Here is a 15835-nt window from a genome sequence, read left to right on the forward strand (position 1 = left end):
TTATCCTGTAAGGGCCCTTATTTGATATTTCACGAGGATAGGGCGGAGCTCAGGACTCGCCCACAGTTTTTGCTGAAAGTGGTATCTGCTTTTCACATTAATCAACCAATAGTGGTTCCGGTATTGTCTGACACTTCGGTTGAGCCAAAGTCCCTGGATGTGGTTTGGGCTTTGAGGATTTATGTCCAGAGGATTGCTCGTCACAGGAAGTCTGACTCGCTTTCTGTCTTTTACGACGCTACCAAGATTGGATGTCCTGCTTCCAAGCAGTCTATTGCCCGTTGGCTCAGGCTTACTATCCAACAGGCTTATTCTTCGGCAGCGTTGCCTCTGCCAAGTTCTATTCCCCACTCCACTAGGTCGGTAGGTTCCTTCTGGGCAGCTGCCCGTGGCGTCTCAGCTTTACAGTTGTGCCGAGCTGCTACTTGGTTGGGTTCGAACACATTTGTTAAGTTCTATAAGTTTGATACCTTGGCCGGTGAAGACCTTCAGTTTGGTCTTTGCAGGGGTCTCCGCACTCTCCCACCTGTTCTGGGAGCTTTGGGACTTCCCCATGGTACTAATGCTTCCCAGTATCCCCTAGGACGTTAGAGAAAATAGGAATTTAATACCTACCGGTAATTCCTTTTCTCATAGTCCGTAGAGGATACTGGGCGCCCGCCTCAGTGCTTCGTTTCCTGCTTACTTGGTTGTAAGTTCTTGGTTGGGTCTGCTATTGCTGTCCCTGTTCTGGTTAGCGTTGCTTTCCTTGGTTCTGGTTAGCGTTGCTATCCTTTTGTTACTGTTGTGTGTTGGTTCGTTACCTCACCGCTATTGTTGAATGTTTTCCTTCTCTCAAAGTATGTCCATCTCCTCGGGCACAGTTTTCCTAGACTGGGTCTGCAGGAGGGGCATAGAGGAGAGGAGCCAGCACACACTGAAAATTTCTTAGTGCCAGGCTCCAATGGACCCGATCTGTACCATGGTACTAATTTCCCAGTATCCCCTATGGACTACGAGAAAAGGAGAAAAAGGAGAAAAGGTATTTAAATTCCTACTATTTCCTATGGGGAATTTTCAGTCTATCAAAAGAAATGGTCAGTTCATTCTGCTCTGTGGTGGTGTTTGAATACTGGGCTGAATAGAAATGATACAGGAATTAGGCACAAAACCCTTCAGGTAAATAATTGTATGGGTCAGTTTAGACAGTATGTGACAGTCTATTTCCATGAGTGCGGACAAATTGGATATATTTGTATGTTCGGCGATTCGGCCAAACAATTTAATTAGTTTGCGCAGTTGGCCAGTGACTGCACACACTATTCAGGGTCGTTTGCACATTTTATTTTTTACAAAATATCATGCTTAGTGTATTGTGTAATCTGCAATAATTAACATTCTGATTAAGGATTCTTATAGGTGTTTAATTTTTTTTTTGTAGTTCACTTAAAAAGTTGATTTACTTAAAATTCAAATCTGGTTTCTATGAAAAGGTATTATTGGAACATAAATGTATATGTAAGAGTTCCTGTACCGTAACAATGTTTGGCATATTTGTTAACTACCACACTGCAAGCTATTGTCCTCTCTTATCAGTGGTTTTAGTCCCATGTTGGCCAGGCATGGGTTACACTTGAAGCATAATCCTGATAAGAGGCTGCCAGAACCGCGATAACGCATAACGATATCCCCGATACCATGTGTTTTCGCGTGATCTGTGGTTCGTTTTCGGCCGAAGAAAACGGACCCTAATTGAATACCACGATAATGACCATTGCTCATTAATCGCAATAGCCATCCATTTTCGCTTGCTGAAAATGGATCAGAGCTAATTGTATACCCAGGGGCATTTATGGTCGTGCCCTGAATTGGTCTCAATTTTTATTTTTTTAGCATTTTTTTGGGGGGGGTTACCGTGGCCTATAGCTAATTTACCCATACCCCCACAATGCCCCCTCCCTCCGGCATACAGGTATTATAGCCTTCACCAGAGCCGATCATCTGTTTGAATGACCTTTATCTGCCCTTGATGAAACGCATCACTATTACGTAGATTATAGACCTGAGCACTTACACCCACAGTCTCTGCCACATATGAAGATTGGACTCACCACAAGGCAGCAGCCATCTGTTAGAATTTTATCTCTCTGCATAAACTGGATCCTTCAGTTCTTTGTGTGAAATAATTTATTCACCTGCAGGTGTGCGTTTAGACCGCGTAAGGGGAGGTCGGCAGAAGTACAAGAGAAGACCAGATGGAGATATTCTACAGTATACACCAGGGGGACAGTCTCAGCAAAGTACAGCAACGGTTGTCAAAAAACAAGGTAAGCTCTTTCGTTCATTCACTACTCAGCTTGTGACATTACTGGGATTCCCAAGCAGAACTTTCCCTATAAAAATGCATCAGAAACATGAATCAGGCCTCAAAAGCAGAGTGTTAAAAATCCATACAAGGCTGATCTGATAGTACAGTAATTATTATTTATTAGATGTGTGTTTAAAATATAGTAGAATGTTTGGGGTCTCAAGCTGGGTACACACTATACAAAGTATGTACCCAGCCGAGCACTATATAACTCTGGGGCAGATGTATTAACCTGGAGAAGGCATGAGGAAGTGATAAATCAGTGATATGTGCAAGGTGATAAAGGCACCAGCCAATCGGCTCCAATATGTAAATTAACAGTATGATCTGATTGGCTGGTGCCTTTATCACCTTGCACATATCACTGGTTTATCACTTCCTTATGTCTTCTCCAGGTTAATACATCTGCCCCAATATATCTGTTGCGCTGTGCACTCTGAACGATATATCATGTGATATATTGTTCACTGATTGATTCCCCACAAATGACCCACATGACCACACAAATAGGCAGTACATGCAATACCCAATACGTCTGTCCGATCCACCAGATTGGATGACATTGCCTAGTGTGAACTGTATGAAACCAATGCTCTTGGCCCTATAACTACAGTATACAGGGAAATCTTACCTTTCATCCCCCACTGGATTACTTTCCAACTCATAGTTAGTTTTTTATCTTACTTTCTTCCACATTGGGCTGCTATTATGGTATAATTTAGATAAATTGAAAAAGTAAACTATACAGTAAATTGACTGTTGGTCTCCTCCATCACACCATTTCTTTTCTACTTCTTTAGCTCCCATGAACACTGTAGTCTCACATCTGCTGGTGGCAGAGCCAGATAAGCTGTTTGCTATGCCTGACCCAGCACTTCCTGATGGCTACCTGAAGTCCATGAGCACATTATGTGACCTTGCTGACCGAGAGATTGTCATCATCATCAGTTGGGCCAAGAACATCCCAGGTGTGTGAGCAGCATGAGTTTCTGGCTGGCAGGAGAGTTTGCTTTCTTCATCTCTTACTATTTTATCTTTTATATAATATTTTTATTGACGCACAAACATACTGCTACAAAGTATATATAAAAGTCGGCATGTTCTAGTATAAAAGGAGAACATTCACAATTGACAGAACATTTGATAAATGAGAATAATGCATACGCCTGAAGAGTAACCAATCAAAGGTCAGCGGGGGTCATGAAAATATACTCTCCTTTAGTAGCATGTGGTGTGGCCGAAGCATCTACAAATCTTTAGCTTGGGTGAATTGGAAAGCAAGTCAATAAAGCCCAATTTCCCAGAATGTGGGAGAGTACTGGATCACAGATTCTTTTTGCAGGGAAGATTCAATCCAGTCCATGCAAAAAATATTACTTAGATTCTTCTTATATTGTAAGAAGGGAGGGGGTGAGGCCTAGAACCTATTTAACGGCAGGCGAAACGGCTAACAGGAGTTTTTCAGCACCTGTCCATTGAGATAGCTGATGGCAATACACGGGAACCAAAAATGTGTGATTTAGAATTTTGGATAAGGGATACTCAATTTGTATACCAAGCATTGTCTACTCGGGACAATGGGATGAATTCCACTAAGTGGTTAATGGTGAATCACCAGACTTGGGCCCAGAACTGCCTAAAGTGGGAACAGTCTCATAAACAAAATTTCAGATCAGTTCTGGGGGATCCAAGCTTTTATTATCCTAATTTAATTTCTCTAACGTCCTAATGGAAACTGGGGAATGTACTTTAGTACCGTGGGGTATAGATTGGGTCCACTGGAGCCTGGCACTTTAAGAAACCTTTTGTGTGTGCTGGCTCCTCCCCTCTATGCCTCTCTTACCAGACTCGGTTTAGAAAAATGTGCCCCAGGAGCCGGGTACATTCCTCTGGAGCTCCAGAGAGTTTTCTTCAAATCTTTATTTTAGTTGGCAACCAGTCTACCTACATCGTGGGACTTAAAAGGCTGGTTCAGCCCCCCCCCCCCCCCCCCCCCTCCCCTGAGGGTTACTGGTTTGTAATCGCAGCGGACAGGACATTAAGCTCCTGAGGCGCTGTTTCACACACCACGTTGTGTGTGCACACGCTGGCAGCTAGCCGCCACCTTCTAACAGATGCCGAAGAGACACAGGTGCGGTGAGTGTTAACACCGGGGTCCCGATTAGCGGGTCCCCGGTGACAATTGGCGGCATGACAGACGCGGCGGTCATGGGCCACGAGCTGCGGTGTCCGCCACGGATTACCCAGGCAGAAAGGGGGGTGTTACACTTCCACTAGGGGTGCACAGCATCTAATATTGCACTGCTTCATTGTTAATGCCAGTATAATTTTAGAAGGGACCGCGCGCCATTACGGGGGCAGGGCTTCCCGGAGAGTGGAACCAGGGGCGGGAAAGGCGCCATTTCCTGCTGCTGCGGATCAACAAGGCTGTATACACGCTGCTCCTCCACACAGACTACCATACTGGTACCAGGGGGTTCATAGGAAAGGGGGGAAGCATATCAGCGGTAGCGCCGCTGCTCCAAAGCAAAAGTAATCAGAGTTTACACAGCAGAGTACTGCTTTGTTGTATATGGTGTGGTGGTCTCCATTCTCTATGTGTCCCTCCAGGGGCTGTCTGGGGTGTGTGTGTGGTTTCACTTTGTGTTTATAACTACACTGTATGTTGTTTTCACTCTGTGTGCAAAATGTCTGCAGATAAGGCTACTGTATGTGTACTTATACCTTTACACCTTCTGAGGGATCTCTTCTGTGTGAACAGTGGGGGTAATTCAGAGTTGATCGCAGCAGTAAATTTGTTAGCAGTTGGACAAAACCATTTGCACTGCAGGTGTGGCAGATATAACATTTGCAGAGAGATTTAGATTTGGGTGGGTTATTTTTTCTGTGCAGGGTAAATACTGGCTGCTTTATTTTCTCCTACGTCCTAGAGGATGCTGGGGACTCCGTAAGGACCATGGGGTATAGACGGGATCCGCAGGAGACATGGGCACACTATAAGACTTTGAATGGGTGTGAACTGGCTCCTCCCTCTATGCCCCTCCTCCAGACCTTAGTTAGACTTTGTGCACAGGAGTGACTGGACACACACTAGGGGAGCTCTACTGAGTTTCTCTAAAGACTTTATTGTTAGGTTTTTTATTTTCAGGGAGATCTGCTGGCTACAGGCTCCCTGCATCGTGGGACTGAGGGGAGAGAAGTCAGACCTACTTCTTCTTAGTTCAAGGGCTCTGTTTCTTAGGCTACTGGACACCATTAGCTCCAGAGGGTTCGATCACTTGGTTCGCCTAGCTGCTTGCTCCCGGAGCCGCGCCGTCACCCCCCTCACAGAAGCCAGGTGAGTATAAGTAGAACAGAAGACGTCAGACGGCAGAAGACTTCAGTGACCGAGGTAAGCGCAGCGGTAGCGCTGCGCTCCCTGCTCCCACACACCAGGGGGGGAGCGTCCTGAGCAGCAGTTACTGAGGGTCTTGGTTATACTGGCAAGCAGTTTCGGGGCCCGGACACCGAGTACACCTCCGCCAGTATACTGCAGCGGTCACGCTGCACGCCATTGCGCCCACACACACCAACAGTTACATGGGTGCAGGGCGCAGGGGGGGCGCCCTGGACAGCAATATATATGTGTTCTGTGGAGGTATATAGTGCCTAGACACTATATACAGTCCCCTGCCTGCATAATAAACTTTATTTTAATAGAGCTGAAGCGCGCCGAAAAGGGGCGGGGCTTAGCCCTCACAACAGGGTTCAGCGCCATTTTTCTCTCTGTCCCCGCCAAAAAGGGGGGGAGGCACAGAATCTTTAGTGTTATATTGTGGGATATATAGCACTAGTTTTAGAAATGGGCGTATAATCTTTGTTGTGCATATTTCTGTGTGTTCCCTGACAGATATACCCACTATAGCTTTCTAGTCAACATATGTTGACATGCGTGTGTGCTCTGCCACAAACAGCTGTGGGTATCACTGTCGGCATCGCCGACGCCTGTTGGTGCTTGAGTCCGTAGATGCAGTATCAACAGGTCGGTAGTTGTATACTTGTCAAAAGTAAACACTGTATGGGAGACACAGTAGTATGTGGGTGACCCTGTCGGCACCAACTGTTATTACTGGGTGTAAATTAACATATTGTAACTGCCTTATACCGGTGTATATATATTTATATGTATATGTATGGTACAGTTCCATGGGCCTGTAGCTCGAGCACAGACATGGTAGTATGTGTGGGGGAGTGTTAGTAAAATTATTTATGTATACTTCCCTCGGAGTCGCAAGAATGTTATTTTGCCTGGTTACTACTCCCTGCTGTCGACGAATACTATGTTTTCTGTCGACTATAAGGTTTCCTGTTAGATCCACAACTGGGGCATTCAGTACCTGATCATACACATTCACATTCAGAACACATTAATGTCACTAGGGACCAGATGGTTCCGGACAATCCGCTTATATGTACAGTATGTATGTATGTTTATATATAGTATATAATATAATTTATAGGATGTGTGTATTACGTTATGTATATTCATATTATGATTTATAATGAATGCTGAAGTCTAAGTATTCCTTCTCATGTGCTGGCCGCTCTGTTGATAAAGCTCTAGGTCGGCTGTGATGAGTTGGTCTCAGATCCTCACATGGAGTCCGTAGGTTTATTCTTTTCACGCCGTGGATAGAATACTGTGAAAGTCAACTCCTGGTCGACATGGGGACCTGTCACAAAGGATCGTACACAGGAAGCTAAGTGATATTTTTATTTCTATGCTTTGGAGTTATTTGCATTACATGCACATGGGGGAGTGTTTATATTCGGAAAGGCATCCGATAGTATTACCCTAAAAAGAGAGGGGATGTTTCTTATGTTGATTCTTCTCTATAAGATTACGGCAGGCTACCGTGCGAACACAGGAGTGTGGCCGGGGGAATGCTGAGGCTGACTCCAAGAGATGTGCCTCTGTTCAGTCAGTCTCGGCGGATAGTACTGGTAAATCTAACTTCGTGAGTTAGACTCATTCACAACGGTTGGTGACACATTCTGTTGTGGGCTACAATCATTGTAACCGGTTCGATACAGTTCTTTTTTCCCTTTCGGTGCAGATAGTGGAAGGTGAAATGGTAGGAGTTCTGCAGCCTTGTTAGGTTCGCAGAAGTGGATGTCGCTTTCTGTTTCTACCACATCCACTGCATGTCGCTGGGTCTACCTGGCTGGAGCCTACTCCGGTGGGAGCTCGTCTACTACTTTTCAATCAGTCCAGGAATGGTCTAGGACCTGTGAGTTAAGTATAGAATACAAAGGGGGACATTCTGGCGTTTACAGATGTTTCCCCTCACTGATTTTTTCAAATAGATCTTGCCGTTTCCCCTCTGGAAGGGGAGGTAGTACGCGACGCCATACCAGTGTTGCGTCAGGTTCAGGGCGTTGTCCTGCTGTCCCTGTGTAAAAAAACAAAACAAAAAAAACACAAGAACAAAGATTTCTCTTTACGTGGTTGTCCTACAGGATGGATTCTCTCAGACCAGAGAGCTCCAGCACGTAAAGGTAGAAAAGGGGTTAAATGCGTGTTTCTCCGCATTCGGCTTACCTGGGTTGATATCCAGGATTGTCTTTGCCATTTCACTGGAGTGATGGCAGTATGATGGGCTCTTTCAATAATAAGAGCTATTGTCATTCTGTACTGAGACGCTCTCCTGATTAAGGCGAGGTCAAGAAACAAGTGGTGCAAATCGTTGTTTCTCTCTGACTGTTCTTCAACACAGGGAATGGCTGTTGTTCCCAACGACGCAGATGTCGGAGGTGGGTATCAGAGTAGTTACTGAACAGTTGAAGTTCTGTTTTCCTGTGAAAGAGGTCTGAGGATCCAGAGTCGGATCCGATTTGCAGTGACAATCCATCAATATGTTCTGTTGATGAAGAAGATGGTGGGGCCTAAGAGGCTTTTCAGTAAGCAGGTCAAATGCCAGAGTGGTTTTCACGGGGCCAGTTGGAAATGTGGTCCGGGTCTCACCTGCACATGTGCCAGAATATAATCCTAATGGCCAGGATATCGCTCCTGTGGTGTCTGCTCAGTTCTCACCTTCTAGAGGGAAGAAGGTTCGAATCCAGGATGAGATCCTGGTGTCCGTGCATGCAGATCTCCGAGACTGGGGAGCAGTCCGTGCAAGGGAAGTATTTCCAGAGGAAAAGGTCAAGCTGGGAAGCTTGTCTGCAATAAGCTGTCTTGAATTAAGAGCTATTCTCAATGAACATATGCTTTGTGATCTGCCGTGTTAATTCTGTCGGACGACTTGACAGTTGTGGTGTTAGTAAGCCGCTAGGGCGGAACATGGAGCAAAGCGGCTTTGGCAGATGCCGTAAAAGTTTTCCGCTGGATGAAAGGACTGGTGATCGCTATATTAGCAGTCTTCGGTCCGGATGTGAACGACGGAGAAATAGATTCCTCTGCAGATGCGATCTCCATCAGGGAGATATACAGTCGTCATTGAGAAGTTTCACTGAAGCGACAGGTCTTTGAGGTGTGCCTCAATTCGACATATTGGTGTCTCGCCTCAACGATAGATCTCAGGGATATTGTTCCAGGTCAGGGGACACTCAAGCTATAGCAGTGGACGTCCTCGGGACACCTTGGGTGTTTTCAGTCGGCCTATGTGTCCCCTCCGTTTTCACTCTTCTGAAGGTGATAAACGTAAGACGAACAAAGGTTCAGGCGTTCCTCATCGTTCCGGTCTGAAAAAGGAAGGCTTGGTGTCCAGTTCTTCAAGATTTACTCATAGCGGATCCCTGGCCTCTTCCTCTATGTGAGGAACTGTTACAGCAAGATCCGGGTGTGTATCAAGACTTACCGCGCGGCGTGGCGGTTGAACGCCATATCCTAGCCAGAAAGGGTATTTCCAGTAAAGTAATTTCCACTTTTCTTCAGGCTAGAACAGAAGTAACGGCAAAGCCTTACCACCGTGTTTGGAGAAAATGTGTCTTGGTGTGAATCCAAGAAGGATACTACGGAAGACCTTCAGTTGGGTCGTTTTTCTCCATTCTTTGCAAGCAGGTGTGGGTGCAGGCCGAAAGTTAGGCTCCATTCAAGAGCGGTTTTGGCCTTATAAATTTTCTTTCAAGAAAGAATTGGCGACCTTTCCGGAGGTTCGGACCTTCGTGGAAGGAGTACTGCACATCCAACCTCCGTTTGTGCCCGCATTGTCACCGTGGGACCTTGACGTGGTGTTGTTTTCTTGTGTCAGAATGATTGGAACCTTTCTAAAAGGTTGTGTTAAATTTTCTCTCTTGGAGAGTGGTCATGCTTTTGGCTTTTTGGCGTCCGCCGGAAGTGGCGGCTGGGTCTCACATGAGAATTGAGAATTCAGATAATAGTTCTGCCAACAGTGGTTTAGGTGTTTCGCAGAAACCAGCATATTTGATGCCTGTGGTTACTTGAGCTGATTCAAGGTCTCTCGATGTAGTCAGAGCTTTGAATATTTATGTCACCAATTTGGCTCAGATTGCGGAAACAGATGCTCTGTTTTTTCCAGTATGCCTCCAGCATGATAGGGGCGCCTGCGTCTCTGTAGTCTGTTACACGCTAGATCTGTGATCCGATTCGGCGTGCTCGTTCTACGGCTGGATTGCCGTTACCGAATTCGGTGGTGACCCATTCTACTTGGAAAGTGGGTTTTCTTGGGCGGATGCCCGAGGAGTCTCTGCGATTCATCTGGGCCGAGCGGATACTTGGTCGGGATCAAACACTTTTGCTAAGCTCTACAAGTTTGATACCCTGGCTGAGGGGGTCCTCATGTTGCTCAATCGGTGCTGCAGAGTCGTCCGCACTCTCCCGCCCGGTCTGGAGCTTTGGTATAAACCCCATGGTCCTTACGGAGTCCCCAGAATCCTCTAGGACATAGGAGAAAATAGGATTTTAATACCTACCGGTAAATCCTTTTCTCTTAGTCCGTAGAGGATGCTGGGCGCCCGTCTCAGTGCGTACTGTGTCTGCAGTAATTGGTTATGGTTACACTCTTGTGGTTTCTTTTCTGTCAGGCTGTTGCTGATGTTGTGCATGCCATGGCAGGCGGTTTTTTTTTTATTGGTTGTGTTGACACACTGGTTGTGTTACATATTCTCTCAGCATGTGACTGCGTATTTTTCATGCCGTTGGCTGGTATTCTTTTGAATGCCACGTTCTGCGGTATATTCGTGATGTGAGCTGGTATGACACTGTGTTAAACAATAAATTCTTTCCTCGAAATGTCCGTCTCTCTGGGCACAGTTTTCTAACTGAGGTCTGGAGGAGGGGCATAGAGGGAGGAGCCAGTTCACACCCATTCAAAGTCTTATAGTGTGCCCATGTCTCCTGCGGATCCCGTCTATACCCCATGGTCCTTACGGAGTCCCCAGCATCCTCTACGGACTAAGAGAAAAGGATTTACCGGTAGGTATTAAAATCCTATTTCTCTGACGTCCTAGTGGATGCTGGGGACTCCGTAAGGACCATGGGGGATAGCGGGCTCCGAAGGAGACTGGGCACATCTAAGAAAGAATTAGGACTACCTGGTGTGCACTGGCTCCTCCCTCTATGCCCCTCCTCCAGACCTCAGTTAGAATTCTGTGCCCGGCCGAGCTGGTTGCACACTAGGGGCTCTCCTGAGCTCCTAGAAAAGAAAGTATATATTTAGGTTTTTTATTTTCAGTGAGATCTGCTGGCAACAGACTCACTGCTACGAGGGACTTAGGGGAGAGAAGCGAACCTACCTGCTTGCAGCTAGCTTGGGCTTCTAGGCTACTGGACACCATTAGCTCCAGAGGGATCGAACACAGGCCCAGCCTCGGTCGTCCGGTCCCGGAGCCGCGCCGCCGTCCCCCTTGCAGAGCCAGTAGCAAGAAGAACGTCCAGGAAATCGGCGGCTGAAGACTCCGGTCTTCATTAAGGTAGCGCACAGCACTGCAGCTGTGCGCCATTGCTCCCCATGCACACCACACACTCCGGTCACTGATGGGTGCAGGGCGCTGGGGGGGGGGGGCGCTCTGGGCTGCAATAAGAGTACCTTATATTGGCATAAAACACATAATATAGTCAGTAAGACTATATATGTGTAAAATCCCCTGCCAAAAATATCCTTAAAAAAGCGGGAGAAGTCCGCCGAGAAGGGGGCGGGGCTATCTCCCTCAGCACACTGGCGCCATTTTCTCTCACAGCTCCGCTGGAGGGACGCTCCCCAGGCTCTCCCCTGCAGTTTCCAGGCTCAATAGGGTGAAAAAGAGAGGGGGGGCACTAAATATAGGCGCAAACTGTATATTTATAGCAGCTATAGGGGAAAAATCACTGTGTGTAGTGTGAATCCCTGCATTATATAGCGCTCTGGTGTGTGCTGGCATACTCTCTCTCTGTCTCCCCAAAGGACTTTGTGGGGTCCTGTCCTCAGTCAGAGCATTCCCTGTGTGTGTGCGTGTGTCGGTACGGCTGTGTCGACATGATTGATGAGGAAGATTATATGGAGGCGGAGCAGGTGCCGATAAGTGTGATGTCACCCCCTGCGGGGTCGACACCAGATTGGGTGGATATGTGGAAGGTATTAACCGACAGTGTCAACTCCTTTACATAAAGGCTAGATGACGTACAGCAGTGGGACAGCCTGCTTCTCAGCTCATGCCTGCCCAGGCGTCTCAAAAGCCATCAGGGGCTCAAAACCGCCCGCTACCTCAGATGGCAGACACAGATGTCGACACGGAGTCTGACTCCAGTGTAGACGACGATGAGACAAATGTAAAATCCACAAGGGCCATCCGTTGTATGATTACGGCAATGAAAAATGTGTTGCACATTTCTGACATTAACCCAGTTACCACAAAAAAGGGTATTATAGTTGGGGAGAAAAAGCATCCAGTGGTTCTTCCCCCATCAGATGAATTGAATAAAGTGTGTGAAGTGGGGTTCCCCAGATAAGAAAATAGTAATTTCTAAAACGTTGCTGATGGCGTACCCTGTCCCGCCAAAGGACAGGTTATGTTGGGAGACGTCCCCTAGGGTGGAGAAGGCGCTCACACGCTTGCCAAAAAAGGTGGCACTGCCGTCTCAGGATACGGCCGCCTTAAAGGAGCCTGCTGATAAAAAGCAGGAAGCTATCCTGAAGTCTGTATATACACACTCAGGTATCATACTGAGACCTGCAATTGCTTCAGTGTGTAGTGCTGCAGCAGCTTGGTCCGATACCCTGTCAAATAATATGGATACTAGACAGGGATACTATTTTGCTAACCATAGAGCATTTTAAAGACGTGGTCTTATATATGAGAGATGCACAGAGGGATATTTGCCGGCTGGCATCTAAAATGAATGCAATGTCCATTTCTGCCAGAAGAGTATTATGGACTCGGCAGTGGACAGTTGATGCTGCTTCTAAAAGGCACATGGAGGTTTTGTCTTATAAGAGTGAGGAATTGTTTGGGGAGGGTCTCTCGGACCTAGTATCCACAGCAACAGCTGGGAAGTCGACATTTTTACCTCAGGTTTCCTCACAGCCTACGAAAGCACCGTATTATCAGGTACAGTCCTTTCGGCCACAAAAAGGCAAGCGGGTCAGAGGTGCTTCCTTTCTGCCCAGAGGCAGGGGAAGAGGGAAAAAGCTGCACCAGACAGCCAGTTCCCTGGAACCAAAATCCTCCCCCGCTTCCTCTAAAGTCCACCGCATGACGCTGGGGCTCCACAGGCGGAGCCAGGTGCGGTGGGGGCGCGTCTCCGGAACTTCAGCGACCAGTGGGTTCGCTCACAGGTAGATCCCTGGGTTCTACAAGTGGTATCTCAGGGATACAAGCTGAAGTTGGAGGCCACTCCCCCTCGCCGTTACCTCAAATCTGCCTTGCCGGCTGCTCCCAAAGAAAGGGAGGTAGTGCTGGACGCTATTCACTAGCTGTACTTCCAGCAGGTGATAATCAAGGTACCCCCCCCCCGCCTTCAACAGGGGCGGGGTTACTATTCCACAATGTTGTGGTACCGAAACCGGATGGTTCGGTGAGACCCATCCTAAATTTAAAATTCTTGAACACTTATATAAGGAAGTTCAAGTTCAAAATGGAATCGCTCAGGGCGGTTATACAAGCCTGGAAGAGGGTGTCCCCATGTACCCACCTCACCAGGAGTACCTCAGGTTTGTGGTACAGGACTGTCATTACCAATGCCAGACGTTGCCGTTTGGTCTGTCCACGGCACCGAGGGTATTTACCAAGGTAATGGCCAAAATGATGATACTCCTTAGAAAGAAGGGAGTTATAATTATCCCGTACTTGGACGATCTCCTGAAAAGGCGAGGTCCAAGGAGCAGTGGCTAGTCAGCGTAGCACTATCTCAGGAAGTGCTGCATCAGCACGGCTGGATCCTGAATATCCCAAAGTCGCAGCTGATTCCCGCGACGCGTCTGCTGTTCCTGGGTATGATTCTGGACACAGAACAGAAGAAGGTTTTTCTCCCGGAGGAGAAGGCCCAGGAATTATCATCTCTGGTCAGGGACCTCCTGCAACCAAAACAGGTGTCGGTGCTTCATTGCACGCGAGTCCTGGGAAAGATGGTAGCTTCTTACGAAGCGTTTCCCTTTGGCAGGTTCCATGCGAGGATCTACCAGTGGGATCTCTTGGACAAGTGGTCCGAATCGCATCTTCAGATGCATCAGTGGATCACCCTGTCACCAAGGGCCAGGGTGTCTCTGCTGTGGTGGCTGCAGAGTGCTCATCTTCGTGAAGGCCGCAGATTCGACATACAGGACTGGGTCCTGGTGAACACGAATGCAAGCCTCCGAGGGTGGGGGGCAGTCGCTCAGGGAAAAAAACATCCAAGGACAAAAAACTTCCTTGCATATAAATATTCTGGAACTACGGGTCATTTACAATGCCCTGGGTAAAACAGAATCCCTGCTTCAAAAACAACCGGTGCTGATTCAGTCAGACAACATCACGGCTGTCGCGCATGTAAATCGACAGGGCGGCACAAGAAGCAGGATAGCAATGGCAGAAGCCACAAGGATTCTTCGATGGGCGGAGAATCACGTGATGGCACTGTCAGCAGTGTTCATTCCGGGAGTGGAAAACTGGGAAGCAGACTTCCTCAGCAGACACAACCTCCACCCGGGAGAGTGGGGACTTCATTCAGAAGTCTTCAAGCTGATTGTACACCGGTGGGAACGACCACAGGTGGACATGATGGCGTCCCGCCTCAATAAAAAGCTAAAAAGATATTGCGCCAGGTCAAGGGACCCTCAGGCGATAGCTGTGGACGCTCTAGTGACACCGGGGGTGTACCAGTCGGGTTATGTGTTCCCTCCTCTTCCTCTCATACCCAAGGTACTGAGGAGAATAAGAAGGAGAAGAGTAATAACTATAATCATTGTTCCGGATTGGCCAAGATGAGCTTGGTACCCAGAACTTCAAGAAATGATCTCAGAGGACCCATGGCCTCTGCCGCTCAGACAGGACCTGCTGCAGCAGGGGCCCTGTCTGTTCCAAGACTTACCGCGACTACGTTTGACGGCATGACGGTTGAACACCGGATCCTGAAGGAAAAGGGCATTCCGGAGGAAGTCATCCCTACGCTGATTAAAGCTAGGAAGGATGTGACCGCAATACATTATCACCTCATATGGCGAAAATATGTTGCGTGGTGTGAGGCCAGGAAGGCCCCAACGGAGGAATTTCAGCTGGGTCGTTTTCTGCACTTCCTACAGTCAGGGGTGACTATGGGCCTCAAATTGGGTTCCATTAAGGTCCAGATTTCGGCTCTGTCGATTTTCTTCCAAAAAGAACTGGCTTCGCGGCCTGAAGTTCAGACTTTTGTTAAGGGAGTGCTACATATTCAGCCCCCTTTTGTGCCTCCAGTGGCACCTTGGGATCTCAACGTGGTGTTGGATTTCCTAAAGTCGCATTTGGTTTGAGCCACTTAAAACCGTGGAGCTAAAATATCTCACGTGGAAAGTGGTCATGCTGTTGGCCTTGGCTTCGGCCAGGCGTGTGTCAGAATTGGCGGCTTTGTCTTGTAAAAGCCCTTATCTGATTTTCCATATGGATAGGGCGGAATTGAGGACTCGTCCCCAATTTCTTCCTAAGGTGGTATCAGCGTTTCATTTGAACCACCCTATTGTGGTGCCTGCGGCTACTCGGGACTTGGAGGATTCCAAGTTGCTAGATGTAGTCAGGGCCCTGAAAATCTATGTTTCCAGGACGGCTTGAGTCAGGAAGACTGTCTCGCTATTTATCCTGTATGCACCCAACAAGCTGGGTGCTCCTGCTTTAAAGCAGACTATTGCTCGCTGGATCTGTAGCACGATTCAACTTGCACATTCTGCGGCTTGACTGCCGCATCCTAAATCTGTAAAAGCCCATTCCACGAGGAAAGTGGGCTCTTCTTGGGCGGCTGCCCGAGGGGTCTCGGCTTTACAACCTTGCCGAGCTGCTACTTGGTCGGGTTCAAACACATTTGCAAAATTCTACAAGTTTGATATCCTGGCTGAGGAGGACCTT

General features: G+C 47.6%; 1 protein-coding gene across 4 annotated transcripts in view; it reads left to right on the forward strand.

Moving 5' to 3' along the window:
• The window catches only part of ESRRA (estrogen related receptor alpha), a 70782-nt gene that overhangs the window by 24440 nt on the left and 30507 nt on the right, over nucleotides 1–15835 (forward strand). For all 4 annotated transcript variants that reach the window (XM_063944970.1, XM_063944969.1, XM_063944971.1 and 1 more), the window contains 2 exons: nucleotides 2181–2306; nucleotides 3148–3315. In XM_063944970.1, coding sequence (XP_063801040.1) covers nucleotides 2181–2306; nucleotides 3148–3315 — 294 coding nt within the window. The remainder of the gene's footprint in view (nucleotides 1–2180; nucleotides 2307–3147; nucleotides 3316–15835) is intronic.

The sequence above is a fragment of the Pseudophryne corroboree genome, chromosome 11 (genome assembly GCF_028390025.1).
Source record: "Pseudophryne corroboree isolate aPseCor3 chromosome 11, aPseCor3.hap2, whole genome shotgun sequence".
In the NCBI taxonomy this organism is placed as follows: domain Eukaryota; kingdom Metazoa; phylum Chordata; class Amphibia; order Anura; family Myobatrachidae; genus Pseudophryne; species Pseudophryne corroboree.